Genomic DNA, 25,763 nt, shown 5'->3' with positions numbered 1-25,763 from the left:
GCTGCCAACTTAAAGGTACCCCCTAGTCCAGAAATAACCAACATCAAAATTGCACTACTAAACACTAGGTCACTAGATAAACATGCGCAAGATATACATGATTACATCTCGGAAGACAACCTAGATATCCTTTTTCTTACTGAGACCTGGTTACAAGAACCAATAGGCCCTACTATCGACAGTTATGTTCCCCCCAACTACAACATCTACTTTGAAAATAGAGAGATAGGTAAGGGAGGAGAGGTCGCCATAATAGCCAAACAGAGCTTAAAACTGTTCACTGCCAAAAAAAGTCTTCAGCATCCACAACAATCAGGTTTCAGAAGTGCTCATAGTACCGAATCAGCATTATTGGATTTACAAACCAAAATGCTAGGCATCCTTGACAAGGGAAAGGCAGGCCTGCTAGTGCTATTGGACCTCTCAGCAGCATTTCATTTATTAGATCACGGCAAGCTCCGAGGGGCCCTAGACAGAGCTGGAAATTGCTCCAAGGAAGCTATTGATTGGGTATCATCCTTTTTAAAGGATAGGAACTCTAAAATTACTTGGAGAGGACATTCCACGAACTCTAGCACAGTGGACTGCGGTGTTCCACAGGGAGTCAGCTTCTCTCCCTTGCTTTGTAATCTGTACATTCGTTGTCTCTGCACTCTTCTCACACAGCTTGGGATGCTTTTTACCAGCTTTTCAGGCGACACACAGCTCATTTTGGAACTAACCGGTAACCACACTTCTGACAACAACAGATTATCAGCCATTTACAACACAATAGAAAACTGGATGAAATCACACTGGATGTGCAATAATAGTGCTAAAACAGAGCTCATGACATCTGGCTCCACAAAAGCCTTAAAAAACCTAGGCCCTGACTACTCCTCGTTCCCCATAAAGGACCATCACAGTATCTAACAAAAGTCAAAACACTCGGCATTTACCTACAATCATCACTAGGATCCGAAGCACAAACCTCCTACTTAAAACGGAACTGTCAATACTACCAGAGGCTCCTCTGTCGCATTACACCTTTTCCTGACACCAAAAATAGTGCCAGACTAGCTAGAGCCACCATCTTGTCACGATTGGACTACGGAAACGCCTTATCACTGGGTGCCAGTAGCAGTTGCTTAAAGCAATGTCAAATCATCCAGAATAATGCCGTCCGGTCCATCGCGGGAAAGTCCAAACGTGAACACATTACAATAGACAGAAAAGACCTCCACTGGCTGGCTGTGACCGAACGTATCATTTTCAAATCACTGACACTGGTTCACCGTTGCCTTAATGGAACAGCTCCAGCATACCTGAAGAAGGAGTTCAACTGGTATGAGCCAGGACAAAGCTTGAGATCGGTTAAACAAGGACTGCTTAAGCCTAGTCACCCCAGTGCCAAAGCCACAGGTCTAGGCAGAGCATTTCCCAGCAAGGCCATCTCCTACTGGAATGAGCTACCTCGGAACCTCAGGCTCGAAAGCAATTTGCTATCATTCAGGAAACAGCTGAAAACCACACTATTCAAGTAAGAAACCCCTTATCACTTACTACTCTGCGCGCATGTAGAGCCTGGTCCTTTCTTTTCTTACTGTTCCGTCCTGTCATTCTTCTGTCCTGGTGTCTTTGTCGCGCTCTGATGCCTGCGGGCTTTGGGCGCATTATAAATATATAAATAAATAAATAAATAAAAATAAATAGGAAAATGAAGACAGTCAGGAAACCCTCCACAGGTCCTAAGCAAGAAGGAACTGTAAGGCAATTTAACTGGTTCTGGAAAATATATTTGCATTATGTGAGGGAGGCATGGTATAACAAGTATGACACTGGGTACAGTTTGTAAAAACCTTTATTAAAATTTCAGTGGGGTTAGAGAAACTCCTACTTTGCCCTATAGCTAAGATGTGAATAGTCTCAACCATCAAATGATAAATAAAATAGTCCTAGTTGAGTCTGTCAAATCAAAATGGCCTATACTAACAAATACCCAATTCCTGCGCTATCCCTTGTACAAGAAGTGTGAAAAGGAGAACATGTGTGCAAAGGAAAGTCAGTGTTCAAATATAAAGAATAAATGTGGCTGAGACAGCTCTCCTCCCCACATTGGACAGCACGGAGTAAGGTGGCCCTTGAAGGCAAGATGACACACTCAGGCTCTTAAAAGAAGGCAGTTCAATATGTGGATCGAGGTCCGCCTGGCCTTCCATGTTAAAGTCTTACTTTTCAATTTCCAAAACACAGTTCACCAAAAAGTTCACGTCGGTACCCCTCTGTTAGACTCAGACCTCTTAAAGCAAATGTTCACGTAATGTAATGTAATGTAGACTTATGTAGTACCGGTAGCCCGCAGGCATCAGGGCGCGTTAACACAACAAAACACAAACTATCTAAGAATTTTACAGAAGCAGCTAGGGAAGCAAAGAATCTAGAGAATGGGATTACTGAAAAAGGTGAGTCTTCAGGAGTTTGCGAAATTGTAAATGATTCTCCAGTAGTCTCAAAATCAATGGAAGGGAGTTCCACATCAGAGCTGCCTGCACCACAAAGGATCTGCCCATTGCTGATTTAAGGTTATATTTGGGGAAGCAAATTTTTTCCAGCTGAACGCAGCTGTCTCTTCTGTGTATAGGGTACAATACTCTTCTTCAGATAATTAGGTGCTTTCCCAAAAAGGCATTTATGCGCAAGCGTAAAGGATTTAAACTTAATCCTCTCTTCAATTCTGAGCCAGTGTAGCACTTTTCTAGCCATATTAATATGGCTAGACATTGGTCTCCCTCTGTTGGGCTAAGCCTTTCACTGCAACCCAAAATACTTCCAGGGGTTCCCTTAACCGAGCTTAATTCACATCCTTTCGGGGTTCCCTTCCGATAACTTATTACACCTTCGGTCTCCCTCAGTCGGCTCGGACCGTTTCCTGATGTCAAAGAGGTTTGAATGTGTGTGGTTTTTTTTCTACAAGCCTCTGCAGGACCCCTTCCTTTCCAGCTTTCAACTCACACTCCTATATCATTTGCCCCAGTGCTTCATGGTCTGGCTAGTTAGGCCCTGTATTATGCACCAAAGTTCAAAATGTACCTTTTTACTCTCACCTTTGGGTTAAATTTCAATCACCTCGCGTTTACAGCTCGTTCACTTTATTGTTACAAACATTTCACCTTTCACAGAGACTTTCGAGCGGGCTACTTTCTTTCGCCAGACCCCTCCACTACTCAGTATGGCTGACTTTAGAGCTATCATTACTTCAAGGTTCATTCGCAGGCTTGCCTTTCTTTGCGTCTCATCCATATGCATGCAGCCTTCAATTGTATGATATTATCTTGCCACTTTAATCTTTCTTTAGCACACACCGGTCTCTAACGTAACTTGTCTTTAGGTTTAAGAGGCAAGGTTAGGACCACAGGCTTGGCCTCACCGCCCCAAATCTGCTGTTCACCAGGGAGGGTCACTGGCATCCTTGAAACACAATGCACCATTCTTCTTTGGGATCTGCCCATTTCCATGTGTCTTCTGCAGCCTTTTGAGGCAACAACCTCCTGCAGGGAACTCCTGAGATTCTACACTCGTGCCTCTCCTGCCTCGGTTGCTTTTCTCCAGTAGGTTTGCCTTTGCCCCAGAAGTCTGGTTCCACCTTGCTCAGAGTGTGTCTCTATGTTCTGCCTTTTATCCGTAAGAGGAGAGCTGGTGTCAGATGTATGCACTTAGGGGCTCATCACGAGTTGGGTGGTAACGCTGGCGGTATTACCGCCGGCACTATTAGCCCTACTGCCAAACCCCCCGGTGCTATTAGTGTCGGATCACAGGTTTGGCGGAACATTTAGTGCCCATTCCCCATTGGGCCCATCCGGGAATTTCCCATTCCCCATTGGGCTCAATGGGGAATTTTCATGCTATTACCACCGGCGGATTTCCCGCCGGCAGTATTAGCGCCGAAAATCAGCATAATTGTGGCGGATTTGCCCCCAGCTCAGAGCTGGGGGGAAATCCGCCAAAGCCGTGATTTGGAGGACCCTTAAATGCAGCGGTAATAGAGTTACCTCCGCATTTAAGGGTTACCGCCAAACTCGTGATGAGGCCTTTAGAGGCAATTGCTTGACTTTGCCTGACCCAATTAGCTGGACACGCAATGTCCAATGCAATGAGTTAGCTTTATTATTCTCAGTCACCCTCTTCCTCGGCCCAGTGTTTGTGTGGAAGGGGGGGTAGGGAGATTGGAGAATCCTATGATATGGGGGGATCATGGGTACGAGAAAGGGAGGAATACCATGCCTCACCACCGCCTGCCTCACCTCCAGTCCCTGAAGACCCCTCACCTAGGTGATCATCCCGCACTGGATTCACCCCCAGTTTCTTGATCCAAATCAGTTGGCCATGCCCTGCGCACCTGAGCGAGAGATCTCTGGGAACTAGCAGGTGAGACACCCTTTGGTTTCTCACAATTACCATTCTTTTTACAGAGCCAACACCTCTGATCTTACACCTCCTAGAACACACCCCAAAATTCTGGAACAAGAAGCAGGCTGTATTTGAGGCATAATGTTTGGTTTATATTAAAATAGTAATCAAAACCAAAGGTGGTTCCCTAACTTTATGCTGGGAAAGACAACAACAATGTATTCAATCAAATTATATATTCCTCACTAACAATATGTGATTCATTTGCAATAGTACTGCTTGTTTCATGAACATTTTCCATTCACAATAGGCATTTCAAATTGTTTGGCTTATTTTCTCCAAAATCAATTACAGGTTTTGATATCAGAGAAAGGTTTCACAGGAAAGTAATCATCAATTATCTACACATGGCTTCAAAATACATTTCCATATTTATAGAGTATTATTACACATCTATATAATGCTGCTGACATCTATTGTATGAATGTGTGTAAAATACAATCTAAGGTGTGTTGCATCAGGAAACTACATGTGTGAGCTTAGGGAAACTGTGCTTTTCATTATAGTACATCCAGAATATTAGTGGCATCACACAACATGGGAAAATGAATTGCAATTTTCTGCAAGGGCAGAAACTATACCCCCAAATTCTACTTGACAATTCTGGCCTATTTAATATAATATAGGCTCCTCTCCACTCTGCGCAATGTCAGTAGAAAGATTTCTATAGTAATTTTAAATAGAATCATTTTCTGGGAATAAAAATGGTCAAACTAAAGTCCTCCTCATCTCACTAAAATGTCATGGCTATACTCGCTATCCGTCTTTGTTTTATAGAATGTTGATTCTAGGGGTCAAAGGTTTAATAACCTACTATAAAACTGTGAGGTCTAGTACACAAATTCACAATTCCATTTTTAAATTACTGCTGTGGAACCACATGGTTACTTTGAATCTACTGACAAAGACAGTCTGCATTTCTCAAAGAAAATGCAACAATTCTAGTCTGCATCAGTTCTCCAATTGCTATGGATGTTGTCAGAGATCTAAGTGCATTGTGTGCTGAAAAATGCTACAGCACTCTATTTTACATTATTCCTGCGCAGACTTTCCTCCCAGTGACATGCTCTTCAGTGAGCCCACTGATACATGATTCTTTAGGACATATATAGATATATACATATAAGTGCATTCAGATTTGTATACTCAATTCTGGGTTTTTCTTTTAAGGCAAAGAACTGACAGCAATCTCACAGCCCCAGTCAGCTTTCACTTGTTCAGCTATGCCCACGGGACTTGGCTTAGTAATTATTCTGAGAGAATCCAATCCTATTTAGGCAACATATACTTCAGGCTTCCTTCGGACAGATCATAGGGAGTCCTTGCATATTTTTAAGTTATTATCCCACTTCAGCACTCAACCACTCAGGTGGTGTCCATTCATTTGCAGACCTTTCCGGTACTCCAGAGCTCTCCCTACTTCCTATGGCTTTGAACCTATATATACATGTGCATACATTTTACCACAAACACATCATCATTTTTGAATGGTTGACATTTTCCATTGGTTCTTTTAATATGCTGACACTCCCAGAGAAAGTGTCCCCTTATGTGATAGGTCCATAATATATAGACAGGTGACATGGGATGTTTATGTTCAATGTTGGACTCCATATTTCTCCAATAACATTTTCAGAATTTCCACTAAAACTCTGGATTCACAAATATGCATCATGAAAGACAGAAGGTATCAATATTATACAATTCATTATTTATTGATACATGTTCATATGACATGTTTACTCTCATATTAAGGGGCAAACTTTCCCCATTCCAGAACAGTTTATGCTGTCTCAGTAGACCACATGAGAGCAAATATATAAGCAGAGAAGTGTTTAATATTATAGTAAAACCACAAAGTGACATTTGTTTGTTGATTTTGCCCATCGAATTTTCGAAGTGTAATCATTAACTTGAAACTTGAAACTGTGTTGCTTTCAAAACCATCAATTAACTGACAAGTGTTATTTCATTGCTGAGTGACAGTTATAGATTAAAATCAAAGTGTAATCAAATTCTTTAGAGCTCAGTGCTGAGAAAATAAGTCACCCATCTAAACTCAAAAGGGGACCACAAATTGAATAATCTCAAATGTATTAGAGCTGTTTCTATGGTATTTCTCTTGGGTTTTATCAATGTCCATGTAGATGCAGCCCAGTTTTTACAAGCCCTGATCTGCCAGATGGCTGACTTGTGAATTCCACAGCTTGTTGCCTACCAAATCTGCATTTTTTTTTTATTCTTAAAGGGACTATGAATGTGAGATACAATTGCAAATGGTAATGCTTTTTTTACACTAACAACTATAATGTAAGTCTACTTAACACACATTTATTTACTGCACTCCCAATACAGTTTGGGTTCAGTATGCAATTTCAAAGGAACACAAAGTTTAACTTTATCATTATTTACAAACAGTGTATGTGAGGGAATATTTATTTCAGAAAATTAAAAGTGAATTGGGTAAATATGTTGCTGGTATGTACGATAGCATTAATTCAAGTTGACTATTGATTTCCTTATATTTGGATTGAGGTGCACATTACAGAAGTGAAAACAAAGTAAATATAGAATGTATTGAAACTTACAAGGACATGGTTAAACCTCTGATTGATGAGATCTAGTTATCTTCATTGTGGTGTGCAGATATATGCTTTAAAAAAACTGCCTCTATTTTTACAATAGAAAGAAACAATCCAAGCTCATTGTATTTAGTTTATTAAACTGGCATTCCAACTGTATTAAATGTCTCTACAGACCACAGATAACATGATTCTATCCCAGGTTAAAAGGATTCTGCCTACAGACCTAGAAAAGAAGAACTATATCTCCCATAATTCCTTTGTTTGTCCAAAGATAACCCCAGACCAGACTAAATAAAACAAATACAGATTCAGGGTAAAGACGCTAGTGGATAAAGTCCTCAGCACCCCACAAATCCTCCAAGCACATAGGCATGTGCAATCTGCCCAATTTTCCATTCGGTATTCAACAGAGAGAATACAATCCTTGATTGGACCATAACCAGGCACACAGGGAAAATGTGACCTTTCTTTCAAACTGAGGAGAAACCCAGGAGTGCTGTTTCCAAGAAAGCTGTGGACATTAGAGAAAGAGTACTTTGCAGCCACTCCTTCAATTGAAAACAAATAAAGAAATACCACCTTAATTTATTCTGCAGTAGACATCTTTTCAACATCTTGACCAGCACACCAAATTAGGGGCCACACATAAGAACAAAATCAAACCCCAGTGTTTGAAGGGTTATTTCAGCAGGAGGCTGGGATAGAAAGCAGCTGCTACTGCTTACACAACAGCAACCAAACAGTGAACATTAATCCAACATGATGATTGGCCTCTTTGCAGACTTTATGAAGTGACTCAAATCTATTTTACATCACAGGGACAGAGAATGCTGTGATGGGTCACTAAACACTGCCAGACAATAATGTCAAAGCCATTAATCTCATTAGTATATCAAAGGAAGCTCCAAAGGCATCAGGGTGGGTGTTTGGAAATGGACTTTGAGGACACTTGGTGAAGAAAAAAAGAGTAGGAGGAAGATGATTGAGAAAGGTGATCAGAGGGTGGGATAGGAGGTTGAGGTAAAGAAGAATGTGATGGAGGGTTTCAAGGATGTACTAATAATGAGCAGCAGCAGGAGTGAAGCAAATTTATACTGAATGTCTTTTGCTGACCTACAAGATGTGTACTTGTCACCTCTATGTTTCTCTAATCCTTTCTGTCAATGGCCAGACTTGAGCCAGACCACCTGAAGTTCTGGAAGCAGCTCAAGACCCTCCTTTTCTCGTCTGCCTTCTCTCTCTCGCTCCCTTGCTAACTTATCTGTTTGCTGTGCTGACTGGGTGCATGGTTCCCTGAGAGTCCCTCTGGGTACCAGGTTTCTACACGACTAGTCTTCCTTTGCACTGCCTCCTGGCCTTCGACGCACTTAGGGACTGTAACTGTAACCTCTCCAACTCCCTGCCTCCTTACACTTACCCAGAGCCACGTTGCCCTGGCTGCACCTATTCAGAACCATGCTGCCCTGTTCACACTTGCCCCTCTCCTTTCCCCTGCACCTCTCGGTGTCACACTTGTACAATCCGAATGGCACAAGGCCTAGCAGGATCGTTTGTCTTATCCTCCCTATGTCTTGTTGTGCCTATAAACACTTGTGTACAGGCGTTATACATGCCATATCATATCATAGCACAATTACTTGCACCAACCTTGAAAAGGTGTGCCTGTCAGCTGTATGTTGCCTTGAACCCTTTTGTCAATATGGACATTTGTTAGTCATTGTCTATGTATATCCTTCTCAGCAACCCTTGATGTAAATCAGACAAGGTACCAGAAACACAAAGGAGCACCAAACGGGAAGGTTCTGCACATTTGGTGGTATTATCCCAAGAACAGAAAAGTCAAATACATTAAGACAATGGGCCTCATTACGAGGTTCGTGGAACGGGTTAACGGGCTCTGCTAATGGAGGCAGACCCGTTAAACCCGTCCCGTGAAAATACGAGGTCCCCTTGCGGGACCCAGTAAGGACGCCTGGCAAAACCAGGCGGCGTTAGCGGGTCCCGCGAGGGGAAGTGGGAGCAAACAACAGGCCACTCGTAATCAGCCCATTGTTAGCTCCCTCTCCCATTCCCATTGAGCCCTATGGGGGCTCAGATGGGAATGGGGAAGGCCCGGGCCCGGGTTCCCAAAGGGAGGAATTACCAGGCCGTCTGTTCTCGGAATGGCCCGGTAATTCCCCATTCTGGGAACCCGGTAACGGAGCCCGGTTAATAGCTCCATGGCTGCCGCCAAACTCGTAATGAGGCCCAATGTGTAGACTGTTGAGATGGAATCAGGCTCAGGACCCTGAAAACATCCCTGCACCAGAAACTGCTCCAGGGTCTTAACAGAAATGATTGAGAGAGCCAAGCAATTCAACACAAGGATTTTGCATCATGTTTCCGCCTTTGTCAGTGCATGCCCCACTTTGAGTAGCATTTTATAAGTATCTTACCATTTATGTCTACATGGACAGTGTAAGGATGTGGAGACTTCTTCTGTTTCCATCTCTTTACTCTGAACAACAGACTATAATAAAGTGCCACATGGATAAAAGGACATCTTCACTCTGGGCCCCCATCAAGCTTATCTTGGGACATCCAGAATGAATCAGAGACTGCCTATACCCTGAGCCAGCTTAAGTGACCATGGAGGTAACTTTATTATACTGACAATATTTTCCCACACATACTCTTTTAACAAAGTCCTACTAAAACGAAACAAAAAAAGAAAATAAAATATACAGTAAGGGCAACATTATGAGTACCGCATTTGCTAATAATCACTACCACATATGAAAAATGTTGGTCTCCTCAGGATTTCACTTCCATACTGGTGGTAAGCGTGTGCTGCAAACTCTCATCTCAGAACAGGTTATCATGCCAAGTTCTTTCTGGAGAGGAGCGCCTGCTACCTTTTTTGACATACTGGTGGTAATACCAACAGATGTTCTGCAAAAATACATGCTGATTTCAGGACATTTGACCGTCACGTTTTAGTAGGCTTACAAATGAATTGCTCTTCTTGTTTACGGGATGGACATGGATATAGTACAGTAGCAGATCACGCCACTTCTGTACTCAGGGAAACTGTATGTTTCCACTAACATGTTAATGAGATCCTACAAAACACTTTTATTGTGGTGTCTAATGCCTAGTCATGATTAGATTGGTAAACTCTATCTTATCCGGATTCTGTGTTCACTATGTGCGCTACCACTGTTTGTTGGACTTCAACATTGTTCTTCCTGTTTTAGGTGTTTTTGAATTGTGTCTGATATTTCCTAAACTCTGCACCAGCGCTTGCAGATTTAGGCCTGGGTGTTGCTAGGTTGGGAAAATAACCAGGGCTACCCTAATGTCGGCACTGTCGGGAGTCAGAGCTAGTTAGCCTTTTGTTTGTACCCCCTGAGGTTCTATCCGGGACTACCACCAAAAGACCCACGCTATAGCCCCCTCATCCCCCCTAGCAACGCCTCTTGGTTTATGTACTGAGATCTTTGTAGGATACCATAGAGAGCCTTTGGCTAGCTTCTGTTTGTGGATAGATGGCTGATGGTTAACGCTGAGTACAATTAAGCCTCATACTTCCATCCACTCAACGAGAACGGTTTACCTGTTTCTGCACACACGAAACCTTCACACCTCTTTCCAGCTCTGCAATTAGACCGCGGGGCGCATTCCTCTTCCTCTTTGTCATTAAATGCGCAAGGTGCACCATTGAACTGAGAAGGCTGCTCCACTTTCATGTACCTAAACTAAAAGCAAATACAGATAACAGTTTGTTATGTTTACTTGACTACAAATACACACATGCGCACAGATCTATGACACTTGAGAATGCTAACAGCTACATAATACAAATCTTCAATTTCTACGTATATCTCTGCATCTCCAGGTCTGAAACAGGCATCCCATACCAATGTCATGTAGGCGTAGAAAAAAAGTAAAGCATAACTTACCATGGAAGCAGCCTAAAATAGGGAACTAAGAGGAATTTTGATCTGATCCTTAAAATAACTTTTGTTAGATTCAATGACAATCTAGATTTGAAAGTGGTATATTTAGAAACGTTTATTTAAGTATGGAGTTGTGCTCGGCAGCACAATGCGCCCTCATGCAGCGCATCATCAAACAATGTCATGAAAAGAATACATAAAGAGGTGTTAATTTCTAAAATCTGTTTAACAAAGATTACACATTTTCAAATTTAGAATGATATTACTAAACATCCGTGGAGTGCATGGCTAATTAGTATTTATTGGGGTTTGAATGAAGCGCACACAAATGTTGGCCTAAAAAAATAGGCAGCAATTATGCACTTGGATTTTTCAATGGAGGTGATACTGCACACCACACAATGGCAAATCTTCAAATGTCTTCCTCAGGTGTGTTTCTAGGTGTAGGGTTTATGGTTGGAGAGTTGTCTATGTGTGTGCTATCAGAACCTGTGTGTGAGGTCAGAGTTGTTCTCCAATTGGTGTACTGTGGATTATGGGAGCAGGTGTGCTTGAAAGGTCGGGTGAGTCGTCATAAACGAGTGGCGACCGAGAAGCCTGCTCCGACTGGGATCATCCTGAGCCAGATAGGACAGCTCTTCATTCCCATGTCCTGTGGAAGCAGATGCAGAAGCAGCAATGAAGGTTCAACGTACAAGACTATTTATTTATATATTTGTATTTATTTATCACATTTATGTAAAGCCCACATGCATGGGTATCCCAGAGTTTGTACAGTAATTTGGCATGGAGAAGTGTCACAAAGTTCTAGTCATATCTGTTAAACAAACAGGTTTTCACCAGTTGTTTCAAGGTTGTGTAGGACTGTTAATTTCTGATAAGCGGTGGCTTGTGTAAACTATGTGAGGACTGACCTAAACACCCTTGTAGAGCACGGATCATGTCACCTCTACGTTGTGCAAGAAGACACTTTCACACAATCAACCACAAAAAGGACTGTTTAGGTCTTACAAGAGAACACAGACTGCCTTATTATTAATCGGTCCTGTGCACTTTGTATTTGCATCTGAATATTCTGATACCCAGAGGCATGGAAAACACAATGGGCCTCCTTACACTTTATGCGGTAAACCATGCTGCTATTAGCGCCATGGTTGCCGCCGGTACCATACCAGTACCACCATGGAGAAAAGGGGAATTACCACCCCATTCCAAGGTTGGCGGGGCGGTAATTCTCCCTTTCTCCATGGCCCTTCCCCATTCCCATTTTTGCCCCATAGGGCTCAATGGGAATGGGGAAGGAGCTAATTACGGTACTGTAATTAGCACCAAGGTCCCTTTGCGGGTCCCAACTTTAACGGCTGGTCTACACCAGCCATTAAGGTCGGGTCCCGCAAAGGGACCTCGTAGTAAGGCGGTAAGGGTTTACCGGTACCAGTGCCCTTACCGGTACCGGTAAACCCTTACTGCCTACCGTGTAATGAGGCCCAATGACAAACCTGAATAGGTGTTCCCATCCTGGGTTTAGGAGTTGACAAGTGTTATCATTACAATTTCAGTAGAATGGGATAATTTACAAAGAGTTTGTCAATTTTTCTGAATGAAGGAGGAACCTGGCACAATCCCTGTAAATGTCTGGGGCAATGATGGCTGACATGCTTGCTATGGTGGCCATCAATATATATGGGTGCCCTCTAGAAATCTTCCTGTGCTCACCTTGTGCGTCTGGGGAAAGACAGAGGAACCACTCAAAGTCTGGGATGTCACGCCTCTCACGGCACACTGCGATTAATCTCTTAGATGAAACAGATTAGAATTGGGGGGGAAAGTATTTGGGAGCACAGTCCATTGACAACATTTTCGGTTAGCCAGGGGTAGCAAGCGCAACCCCTGTAGTTGCAGCTGCTATCCCAGGCATCTATCCTGCCACCCCTGTAATGGAGCTTGCGTTTAAAAAGAAATACTTGGTTGTTTTTAACAGAGGACCCGGACCCCTGTTGAAAACAACAAACTATTTAAAACAAGACGCAATCTCCATTACGCCTTCCTCTGCATCAGGGATGGTGCTGGAGTGTTAAATCTCATGGTTGCCAAGCAACGCCCCCCCCCCCAGCCTCGACGTCCCAGCAGACAGCCAGGCACCATCCGCCAGGTCCCTCCTGGGCGTGATGCAAAGTTTAAACGTATTACTGATTCTATTTAATTCACCACGTTGTACCTGTAGCTATGGGCGGAGCCACAGGGTTTGCAAAGTAGCAAAGTATGAATTTGCTAACTACGGGGAGGATCCCTTGGGCATTTCGGCCAACTTGTAATTGTACAGCAGTGTTGCCAGTTGTGGCTACTATTCCATCTAGCCCCTCGTCTAGCTCCCACCTGGGTCGTATTGCCTGGTGCAGGGCCGAAATAAGGATGTGTTGGAGGTGAGCTTACGAAGGAGGCACAGAATGAGGGACAAGCGGGCTTCTGACAGCCTGTGGAGAGCATAAATTGCATGTGTTTTCATCACTGGGCTCGGTTGATGGGGTGGACCAAGGATTGACCTGATCAGGTGAAGTGAGGCCTTTATCAGGACTAATTCGACGTCCTGGCAGTGTACTTTAGTCATGTTTTCTTTTACGGCAAATCAAGACACCAATAAGTCACTACCTGATACTGCCGTCACCATGTCCACGAAGGCGAGACCTGCCCAACCGCAGGTACTTTGCCAGCATAGTTATTGGAAACTCTCCTCTCTCAGGTTATTTTTCCAGTTTTGATTACATTTTTGAAAGGCAACAAAACTCATTTGTCTTATGCACTTCCTTCTAAAGGGAAAGCTCAATTGATCTAAATGTGTATATTTATATTTAAGATATGTTCACTTACTGTGCATATATTAATGGGTGACAGCTTTTGCTACGGGACAGAGATTCCCACACTGAGTGACACAAGGGAGTTGTAGCTGGAAACAGCACATTTTACAGCACATTTTGCAGCAGGAATAGAAAAAGGCCATATGGTTTAAACTCTCTGAGCTATCCAATTGAAACACAATATGCCGTAGAAACAATTGTATAGTTAAAAAGAAACATTTATGGGGATATCAACCCACCAACCTAAGGAGTCCTCTTAAAAAAATATAGCACTGTAATAATAAGTGTTATGTCAATAAGAAATGTAACACCCATAGTCAGCACATTGCCAAATCCTGTGGTATGGACATTTAAGGATAAATAGCTGGTGAGATAGTTCAGTGGGTTAAGTGCTCACTGCCACCATTCATTGAAATGATGCCTGGACAGCTGCCCGCTGATAAGTAGTAAGAGGTATGATATGATAGGTTATTTATAACACACATACAGGCCGATTCATGGAATAATTAGCGCGGCGCAAGTGGTCAAAAACGTGCGAATGGCAGTGGAATAGCGAAAATCGCAGTGCAATTGCGAAAATCGCACAAAAAGCAGCGCACGTCGATTCATGGAAGGTCGTGCGCGAGAAAACCAGCGGATGTGCGATAAAAAAGTGCGCGGCGCACGTTGGCGCACAGGCCATCTAACAGCGTGCGCCAGGTCACAGCGAAAATCGCACAGGCCACAGCGAAATTCGCACATAGCGCGGCGCACACAACAAAAGTAGGCGGAACACGGGCGTAACACTCGGAATGGGGAACAACTTGCCAAAACGTGGGCGTCACGGGGGAAGTACAGGGCACAAGTGCGCGGAACGCCCACACGCTCGCCTACAACACGTATTCATGGAATAGAATAGGGCAAAAAAGCGCACGCTCAAACCAGCGCACAGGCACAAACACGACCGCCACAAGAAAGCAGGCGGTAGCGTCTCTGCGGCTGTAAGAAATGTGCGCCAAAAGGTGCGCCAACAAATAGCACCTATATACTGCCATGATGAATGCCCCATACTGTGGCCCTCCAGGAAAAATGACGTGCAAAGGGGTACCCACAAACACGGACACCCGCTGACAAAAAATACGTGTGCGTGTATACCGGGGTGCGCGGGAAGTCTAACATGCAATTTCAGCAAGGTACGTGCATCACAGGGGTTCGCGTGAAGTTATTCACGCGATCGGGCCTGGGGGAGCGGGCTACGTGTATTTCAGGGGTTCGCGTGAAGTTTCACATGCGATCGGGTCTGGTGGAGCGGGCTACGTGTATTACAGGGGTTCGCGTGAAGTTCCTCACGCGATCGGGCCTGGGGGAGCGTGCTACGTGTATATCAGGGGTGCGCGGGAAGTTCCACACGCGAATAGCCTGGGGGCGCGTGTATTCCAGGGGTGCGCGGGAAGTTCCACACGCGAATAGCCTGGGCGCGTGTATTTCAGGGGTGCGCGGGAAGTTCCACACGCGAATAGCCTGGGCGCGTGTATTTCAGGGGTGCGCGGGAAGTTCCACACGCGAATAGCCTGGGCGCGTGTATTTCAGGGGTGCGCGGGAAGTTCCACACGCGAATAGCCTGGGGGCGCGTGTATTTCAGGGGTGCGCGGGAAGTTCCACACGCGAATAGCCTGGGGGCGTGTGTATTTCAGGGGTGCGCGGGAAGTTCCACACGCGAATAGCCTGGGGGTGCGTGTATTTCAGGGGTGCGCGGGAAGTTCCACACGCGAATAGCCTGGGTTCGTGTATTTCAGGGGTGCGCGGGAAGTTCCACACGCGAATAGCCTGGGCGCGTGTATTTCAGGGGTGCGCGGGAAGTTCCACACGCGAATAGCCTGGGCGCGTGTATTTCAGGGGTGCGCGGGAAGTTCCACACGCGAATAGCCTGGGCGCGTGTATTTCAGGGGTGCGCGGGAAGTTCCACACGCGAATAGCCTGGGGGCGCGTGTATTTCAGGGGTGCGCGGGAAGTTCCACACGCGAATAGCCTGGGCGCGTGTATATCAGGGGTGCGCGGGAAGTTCCACATGTGATTTGACAGTGTGGGTCCTCCCAGGTGTACCCTGTACACCCTCCACGGCCCCTGCAGGCAGCCCACACCACAGGGGACTACCCTGCATCCCTGGTCATGTCCCGCAGGCAGCCCACCCACCATGGGCATGCCCCCCAGCAAAGGCACATGTCTCCTTGAACTAATGACCACCAACTCATGTCCCCTTCCACCCCCACCCCCCAGCACTGTGGGGCACCTGCCAGCAGGCCCCCACCCATGTCCAACTCATGTCCCCCACCACCCCCACCCCCCAGCACTGTGGGGCACCTGCCAGCAGGCCCCCACCCATGTCCAACTCATGTCTCCCACCACCCCCACCCCCCAGCCACCAGGGTCACCCTCCACCAGGCCCCCACTCATGTCTCCCACCACCCCCACACCCCAGCAGTGCAGGGTCACCCTCCACCAGGCCCCCACTCATGTCTCCCACCACCCCCACCCCCCAGCCACCAGGGGCACCCTCCACCAGGCCCCCACTCATGTCACCCACCACCCCCACACCCCAGCACTGCAGGGGCACCCTCCACCAGGCCCCCACTCATGTCTCCCACCACCCCCACACCCCAGCAGTGCAGGGGCACCCTCCACCAGGCCCCCACTCATGTCTCCCACCACCCCCACCCCCCAGCCACCAGGGGCACCCTCCACCAGGCCCCCACTCATGTCACCCACCACCCCCACACCCCACCAGTGCAGGGGCACCCTCCACCAGGCCCCCACTCATGTCACCCACCACCCCCACCCCCCAGCAGTGCAGGGGCACCCTCCACCAGGCCCCCACTCATGTCTCCCATCACCCCCACACCCCAGCAGTGCAGGGTCACCCTCCACCAGGCCCCCACTCATGTCTCCCACCACCCCCACCCCCCAGCCACCAGGGGCACCCTCCACCAGGCCCCCACTCATGTCTCCCACCACCCCCACACCCCAGCAGTGCAGGGGCACCCTCCACCAGGCCCCCACTCATGTCTCCCACCACCCCCACCCCCCAGCCACCAGGGGCACCCTCCACCAGGCCCCCACTCATGTCACCCACCACCCCCACACCCCACCAGTGCAGGGGCACCCTCCACCAGGCCCCCACTCATGTCACCCACCACCCCCACCCCCCAGCCACCAGGGGCACCCTCCACCAGGCCCCCACTCATGTCACCCACCACCCCCACACCCCAGCAGTGCAGGGGCACCCTCCACCAGGCCCCCACTCATGTCTCCCACCACCCCCACCCCCCAGCCACCAGGGGCACCCTCCACCAGGCCCCCACTCATGTCTCCCACCACCCCCACCCCCCAGCCACCAGGGGCACCCTCCACCAGGCCCCCACTCGTGTCTCCCACCACCCCCACCCCCCAGCCACCAGGGGCCCCCTCCACCAGGCCCCCACTCATGTCTCCCACCACCCCCACCCCCCAGCCACCAGGGGCACCCTCCACCAGGCCCCCACTCATGTCTCCCACCACCCCCACACCCCAGCAGTGCAGGGGCACCCTCCACCAGGCCCCCACTCATGTCTCCCACCACCCCCACACCCCAGCAGTGCAGGGGCACCCTCCACCAGGCCCCCACTCATGTCTCCCACCACCCCCGCACCCCAGCAGTGCAGGGGCACCCTCCACCAGGCCCCCACTCATGTCTCCCACCACCACCCCCCCCCAGCCACCAGGGGCACCCTCCACCAGGCCCCCACTCATGTCACCCACCACCCCCACACCCCAGCAGTGCAGGGGCACCCTCCACCAGGCCCCCACTCATGTCTCCCACCACCCCCACCCCCCAGCCACCAGGGGCACCCTCCACCAGGCCCCCACTCATGTCACCCACCACCCCCACCCCCCAGCAGTGCAGGGGCACCCTCCACCAGGCCCCCACTCATGTCTCCCATCACCCCCACACCCCAGCAGTGCAGGGTCACCCTCCACCAGGCCCCCATTCATGTCTCCCACCACCCCCACCCCCCAGCCACCAGGGGCACCCTCCACCAGGCCCCCACTCATGTCTCCCACCACCCCCACCCCCCAGCCACCAGGGGCACCCTCCACCAGGCCCCCACTCATTTCACCCACCACCCCCACACCCCAGCCACCAGGGGCACCCTCCACCAGGCCCCCACTCATGTCACCCACCACCCCCACACCCCAGCAGTGCAGGGGCACCCTCCACCAGGCCCCCACTCATGTCTCCCACCACCCCCACCCCCCAGCCACCAGGGGCACCCTCCACCAGGCCCCCACTCATGTCTCCCACCACCCCCACCCCCCAGCATCCAGGGTCACCCTCCACCAGGCCCCCACTCATGTCTCCCACCACCCCCACCCTCCAGCCACCAGGGGCACCCTCCACCAGGCCCCCACTCATGTCTCCCACCACCCCCACACCCCAGCAGTGCAGGGGCACCCTCCACCAGGCCCCCACTCATGTCACCCACCACCCCCACACCCCACCAGTGCAGGGGCACCCTCCACCAGGCCCCCACTCATGTCACCCACCACCCCCACCCCCCAGCCACCAGGGGCACCCTCCACCAGGCCCCCACTCATGTCACCCACCACCCCCACACCCCAGCAGTGCAGGGGCACCCTCCACCAGGCCCCCACTCATGTCTCCCACCACCCCCACCCCCCAGCCACCAGGGGCATCCTCCACCAGGCCCCCACTCATGTCACCCACCACCCCCACACCCCAGCAGTGCAGGGGCATCCTCCACCAGGCCCCCACTCATGTCCAGCTGCACCCCCACCCCCCAGCAGTGCAGGGGCACCCTCCACCAGGCCCCCACTCATGTCTCCCACCACCCCCACCCCCCAGCCACCAGGGGCACCCTCCACCAGGCCCCCACTCATGTCACCCACCACCCCCACACCCCAGCAGTGCAGGGGCACCCTCCACCAGGCCCCCACTCATGTCTCCCACCACCCCCACCCCCCAGCCACCAGGGGCACCCTCCACCAGGCCCCCACTCATGTCACCCACCACCCCCACCCCCCAGCAGTGCAGGGGCACCCTCCACCAGGCCCCCACTCATGTCTCCCATCACCCCCACACCCCAGCAGTGCAGGGTCACCCTCCACCAGGCCCCCACTCATGTCTCCCACCACCCCCACCCCCCAGCCACCAGGGGCACCCTCCACCAGGCCCCCACTCATGTCTCCCACCACCCCCACCCCCCCAGCACTGTGGGGCACCTGCCAGCAGGCCCCCACCCATGTCCAATCCATGCCCCCCTGCACCTGGGTCCCAACATTCCCCAATCATGTCCGTAATGGCCATCCTCCCCTGCCAAAAGGGCCAACCAACTATCACACCCACCCACATATCAAAGGCAATTACATGTTACAACCCCAATTTAAATAATGCAATTCAACACATGTCTGTCACACACAATGGCTGCAAGTGAATGACAAAACACCCAACATGACATGCCTGAAAGCAATGAGATGATACGACACATTGAAGATTAAAAAAATAATATGTATTGAACAGCAAGTAGAATGGAAATGAAATAAGAAAAAACACAAAGCAAATCAAACAAAACAAGATGAATGTCCAAGAAAATAATCTGAAAAATTAAAATAAGCCAATGAAGAACCATGAAGAAGATCATCCTGGGTCCATGAGCCCAACCAAATTAAACCTAACTATGGGCCTCATTAGGACCCTGGCGGAGAGGGTGTTACGCCAGCGTAGTGCATGGCGTACCTCTCCGCCATACTACGAGTTCCCGTAGCGCCATGGCGGCCTTTTCCGCCTGGTTTTACCAGGCGGAGAAAACCATGGCGCTACGGGACCTCGTTGTTAATTACGCCACCGTATTTTACGGTGGCGTAATTAACTCCTTCCCCACTCCCATTATACCCTATGGGGCAAAAATGGGAATGGGGAAGGGCAGAATGGGGATTGGGGATTTACCGCTCCGCCGAGGTCGGAATGGGGCGGTAAATCCGCCAACCCCCATGGCGCTATCGGCGGCTTTCCGCCATGCTTCGCGGTGCATTTAGCACCGCGAAGTCCGCCTGGGTCCTAATGAGGCCCTATGACTACTAACTAAAAACTGAACTATATACAAAAAAGTGGTGCATTGTCCAATCGCAACCAAAAGAAAAATCAAAAAAACAAAGGAAACCTAACCCTAACTATACTACTATATACAAAGGCAGCGGGCTATTCGGACGGCTCACTGGTTGTTGTCATGGGCCAGGGCATCATCGAACTCCTGGTCAATGGCTTGGAGGCGGGCATGTTCCCTGGCCCCGAGGTCCCGCAGGGATAACGCAGTGTCAAGCTCAAACTCCCTGCGAAGACCCTCGAGGCACTCAGCCCGCCTCAGCGCCTTCCGCATGGAGTCCTCCGCCCTGACCATCGTGAGCCGTTCCTCCTCTGCCCGCTGCCGCTCCGCACCTATCCGCTGGCACAACCGCTCCCACACGGAAGCCACTCCCATTCCAGGGTTCTCCTGCCCTCCGGCCGATGCCTGCACCCCTGATGTTGATGGCCCCGAGCCATGATGCCTCCCACGTTGAGCCTGCTGCTGCCTCCGACGCAACTGCCTGTGCCAGCACGACGGCATCCAGGCTGATGGAAACCACTGACGCCGTCGTGCACGTGCCCTGCCCGATGATGCCGTCACATCCTCCATCTGCTGGGGTCCAGTTGCTCTGGTGTCCACCCCTGCTGGATCTCTGACTCCCGACTGTGGCAGGGATGGGATCCCCACTGAGCTGGCTGCATTGGTCGGGGCAGGTCCACAGGGGGCCCTGGTGGCATCTGGGCTGGAAGACGGCAAGGAGAACGACTGGTGGATAGCCTGCACAGAGGAGGAGAGGGCCGCCACATTGGCCAACACATGCAGGAAACCCCCGAACATGGGCGATCCCAATTGGGCCACGTCGGCACGGTGCACTTCGTGATGACGCGCGTGCTCCTCCCGGGAAGCACGCACGGCATCACGAATCACAGCCGTGCACATCGCGACCCCAATCAGGACCTTCTCCGCACGGCCAGGGGTTCCCACGTCCGCAGGTGGAGGGGAGTCAGGTGACATGGACATCCCCTCTACCTGCGGACAGGCCTGGGACGGGGCATCCCTGCTGGTGCATGGTGGTGCACTCACAGGGTCAGGGACAGCGACATGCACAGGCCCCTCCACGGTGACCTGTGCTGCCTCCTGCCCCTGGCCCTGGACTGCACCACTTGCACCAGCAGGGATGCCCCCACCAGGCCCCATGTGTGCCCCAGTGGCGGCCTCCTCCTCCTCTGTGCAAACCACCAACCTGGATGGCTCCTCACCGTCTCCCACCGTAGCAGGCCCCTGTGGGGGCTCACCCACCCCTTCCGCTGCAGCCGTGGGGGCATCCCCGCCGCCTTGCTCCACAGCGCCGTCTCCGCCCTCTTCTTCACTAGCCGCTGCGTAGAGGGAGACAAAGAACACAAGCATCAGGGCACTGTACAATGGTCCCCTAGACAGGAAGCAATAGCAGATGAGCACCACTGTCAAAGTACACTTCCATCATGTCCCTCCACAACACATGGGTCAGTCCAGGCAAAACACACACAGTAACAGGCATGGTGCATGCCATGGACATTTCCATGCATGTCCAATGGACTCTTGAAACATTCAATGATATGTAACTCACATGCATCATGGCTCATGCCCATCACATGCACACACTTCACCTCAGTCACATCCATCTGGCCCCAAACACACCAAACACAGCGGATACAAGGGTAATTTGGCTGCTTTACTGAATCTGTGCATTGTCACACACATGTATCATGCATCCATGGCATGCACAAGTCACAGACACGCAGGTCAGGCACACAGACATGGCTACCATATATGTACCTGGCATCAGCACCCATCCCTCACCCCCACCCATGTCCAGGTACAGAGACTGGCATGCTCTCATGTTCAAAATCTGCATAGGGCTCCCCATGCGGCATTTCAACACATGCAACAACCATGTGCATCACACATCACTGGTTGCACATGCATTACCATGATGTCCCTGCACACATACATGCATACATGGCCTATGGCACACATACAGGCAAGTATCAAAGAACCAGCACACCGCAACATGCCCTGTTTCACACAGTAATGCATGGACACTTACCGCTCAACTCCAGACGGGCCTCCCTCTCAAGGATCTGGGCGTGGAGCGCTGGGCGTACGCGTTCCAGGACCCTCATCTGGATGGAACTCATGCGGCCCCGGCCCCCTTCCACGAGGCGCCGGGCCTTCACAAGGGTCCTGGACCTCAAGTCCTCCCAGCGCTTCTTGATCTTCAGGACGTCGCGGGTTGCCACCCCCTCCGCGTTGATGGCAACCACACAGTCGGCCCAGATCCTCTGCCGTCCTTCCTTGCTGGCGCGGGACGATCCAAAGAGGGCATCATACTGCCCCAGGACATGCTCCACCAGGACACCAACTTCGGTGACAGTGAAGCTGGTGCCCCTCTGCCCCTCTGGCCTGGGGTTGCCACTGGTGCCAGATGTGGAAGTGCCCGACATGGCAACCCCAGAGGCAGGTGTGGGTGGGCAACTGGGTCCTGGGGCTGGGCTGTGGAGCGATGTAATCCCAGTCGGGAGTCTTCAGTTCCAGCAGGGGTGGACACAGCAACTGGACCCCTGCAGATGGCTGATGTGCAGGCACCAAATGGCAGGGCACGGTGGCAGCAGGCAGGCAGGCAGCAGCAGATGGCACGTGGGAGGCTGCTCGGGGCTCTGGGGGGCAGTAACTCGGCCTTCTGGGCAGGAGCGTGGGCTTCCGTGTGTTTTCGCGTGGCCAGCTTGATACGGAGTGATTTGGCACGTGAAAATCCTGCACGTCAGCGTGAAATCCGAGGAAAGGCCCTTAGCGCGTAAGCGCGTCAGCACGCATACGCGATTCTATTGGACCAGAGTCCCTCAGCGCGTAAGCGCGTCTGTGACGTGACCCGCACGGGTGTTCCCCACTCAGCACGTGATGACGGGGCACAAGTGGAGATACTGCACGTCAGAGTGTCATCGCGTGTAATTGGACAAAAGTGCACGTACACGCGATTGGCCTATGTACGTGTATTTAATGGGTGCGCGGGCACTTACACACGCAAGTACGTCAGCGAACCTGTATCCCGTGGTGCGTGTGAATTTCCACACGCTATTGGACTGGGAACTGGATTCCAGGGGTGCGCGGGTCACACGCTCGCCTAGAACACGCGCAAAGCATAAATTTGCCGACTTTAACAATAACAAGCTCAGACGGCAGGATGAACATACCGTTCCTAGCAGCAGTGGCAGTGGGCTACCAAAGGAGGAGGAGGAGGATAGTCAGGGCCAGAATATTCACACCCAGAACCAGCCTTTTCGGGATGCCTGATGACCAGGTGTATGGGAGGTACAGGTTTCCACCACACATCATACTGGACCTGGTGAGTGAGTGGGAGGATGACCTCACATCACCCACCCTGTGCTCCCAAGCACTCAGCCCCCTGGAGAAGGTCCTCAATGTACTGCACTTCTTAGCCACTGGATCATTTCAGCGGACAAGTGCCATAGTGGGTGGGGTGTCACAGGCCACCCAGTCACGCTGCCTACACCAGGTCTTGAACATCATCACTGCACGCCCGTCAGTCCGCAGGCACATATACCTGCCCAGAACACCTGCAGAAAGGCATGCTGCCGCCCTGGATTTTTACGCTGTGGCACGATTCCCCAAAGTGCTAGGTGCCATCGACTGCACCCATGTGGCTCTACGTCCCCCCAGGGCATCTGAGCACATCTATAGGAACCGCAAGCACTGGCATTCCATCAACGTGCAGGTAGCATGTAATGCCAAGGGAATCATCACCTCAGTATATGCCAACTATCCCGGCTCCACCCACGACAGCTTCATTTACCGAATGTCCACCCTAAGCCGGGACCTAGAAGCTGGGCGGCATGGCGATACATGGCTGCTTGGTGAGTATGTATGCCACTGCACATGCATGCATGTTGGATACTGAGCAAGGTCACAACCCCACCAATGATACCAATCACCACCTCCACAGGGGACAGTGCCTACCCTCTCAGCCCCCACATGATGACGCCAATTCGGAACCCCACCACGCCACCCCAGGTAAGATATAACACAGCCCACATTACAACCAGGGGCATAGTGGAGCGCACATTCGGAGTGCTAAAGTCACGCTTTCGCTCCCTTGACCGTTCTGGCGGGCAGCTGTTATACGCTCCCCCAGTAGTGTGCAGGATCATAGTGGCAGCATGTGTCCTGCACAACGTTGCAACACGCCGGGGCCTGGCCGTGGACATGGTGGTGGCCCCACATCCCCAACCACATGCACAGCCGCTGCGCATGGGAGGGGAAAGGGCACGGGGGAGGCAGCCCGTACACAGCTAGTGGCTAATTACTTCACATAGAAATCACACCCCTGTGGAGTGCACACTGCCCTGGCACATTCCATCTGACAATCAATGATGACTCAACCTGACACTGATCCTGAATGTCTGGAGAATGAACCGGGAATACCATGTCAGCCTGAGATTGTTCACCTGGAAGTGTCACAATGTGTGCATCCCTACCCACACAGACACCACCAATGCAGTTTTGTGAAGTTACACATGGAAGCAGCTAAAATGAATACCCACTTGCAAAATGCAACAAGAGGACAGTGCCATGTCAGCCAACCCCACCCCAGCACCGCCACACGACACACCGTGCCATGTCATGCTAATTGCAGGTAAACAAAGTAATCCCCACAACATGACATCAGTCTCACTATGTACAGTGGCACTATTAGAAACCTGCAACACCTGAAATGCTCACAGCAATGCCGGACCAACAACATACTTGAGCACGTAGTACCATTAACATGACATCACAAATGTTACATAGTAGTCTCACCAGCTGGAAATGCCTGCACTCCCACCACTACCAACTGTGCAGTGTTGTCGCCATGTAGAGTTGTAGGTGCACTGCTGCCAACATGGTCCCCATCTCCAGACTAGAGGTCCTTGTGTGGACATGAGGAAGGGACCTGCAAATTGGGAGGTAGACACAGAAGAAGAGTTACACATCAATGCAACATGCAGTGTAGAACACAACAGCAATATGCACTATGAATGTATACACAGCATTGACTACAGACTGGCCACACAGCTCATGGGAGTCCAACGTCACTGTGTAATTCACTGTCACTTGGGCACACCCTTTGCAAGCCCATGGAAACGGGAAGCAGGAGGGGTGTGTGTGACTCAAACCCAAGCATCTGAACCAAATACATTACAAGCCTGCATGTGCCCAGCCACAATGCAGCGTATGCCCACAGGAACCACGGAAGCCAACAGATCGTCCCAAAAAAATTGGGAATAAAAGAAATAAAAATAAAAATAAGAAACAATCAAAAATGGCCATTGATGGGCCCGGGGGGGTTGGGGAGGCCACCCAGGAGGTCCGAGGACAGGATGCACACCAGAACCCACCTGCGTGGATCCTGGGAAGATAAAACACCTCCATGGGCTCATGGCCCACACGGCTACCCTATTGTGGGAGTATCACTGCTGTCGCTATTATCACCCTGTGCAGCTGCATCCGGAGGTGGTTGCACTATGGGAGGCAGCCCACGCAAGGCCCTAGTCTGTTCCTCCATGGCTGCAAGCATGCGGGTGTGGTAGGTCTGGTTCTGGAGGATGAGTGTGCAGAGGTCCCCATGCAACAACTCACGGGATGCCCGGACCTCCGCCCTCGTTGCCTGCATCTCAGCTGAGAGCGTACGGGTGAGACGCTCCAGCTGCTGTTCTGTCCTTTGGTGTGTTGAAGCCTCAAGCTCAACAAGAGTCGTCCTGAGGTGAAGGAGCTCCTGCCTCAGGGCTTCCCTGTGGCCCTGGGACT

At 50.5% G+C, this 25,763-nt stretch overlaps 1 protein-coding gene across 1 annotated transcript in view; it reads right to left on the bottom strand.

Annotated features, from left to right (window-relative positions):
* C8B (complement C8 beta chain) overlaps positions 1-25,763 on the bottom strand; it is a 457,407-nt gene that overhangs the window by 390,963 nt on the left and 40,681 nt on the right. Inside the window, exon 3 of the mRNA XM_069642105.1 lies at positions 10,627-10,768. Within this exon, the coding sequence (XP_069498206.1) occupies positions 10,627-10,768 (142 nt within the window). The remainder of the gene's footprint in view (positions 1-10,626; positions 10,769-25,763) is intronic.

This window comes from Ambystoma mexicanum, chromosome 1q (genome assembly GCF_040938575.1).
Source record: "Ambystoma mexicanum isolate Mex_15411 chromosome 1q, UKY_AmexF1_1, whole genome shotgun sequence".
In the NCBI taxonomy this organism is placed as follows: domain Eukaryota; kingdom Metazoa; phylum Chordata; class Amphibia; order Caudata; family Ambystomatidae; genus Ambystoma; species Ambystoma mexicanum.
This window is presented reverse-complemented; position numbering and strand designations above follow the sequence as displayed.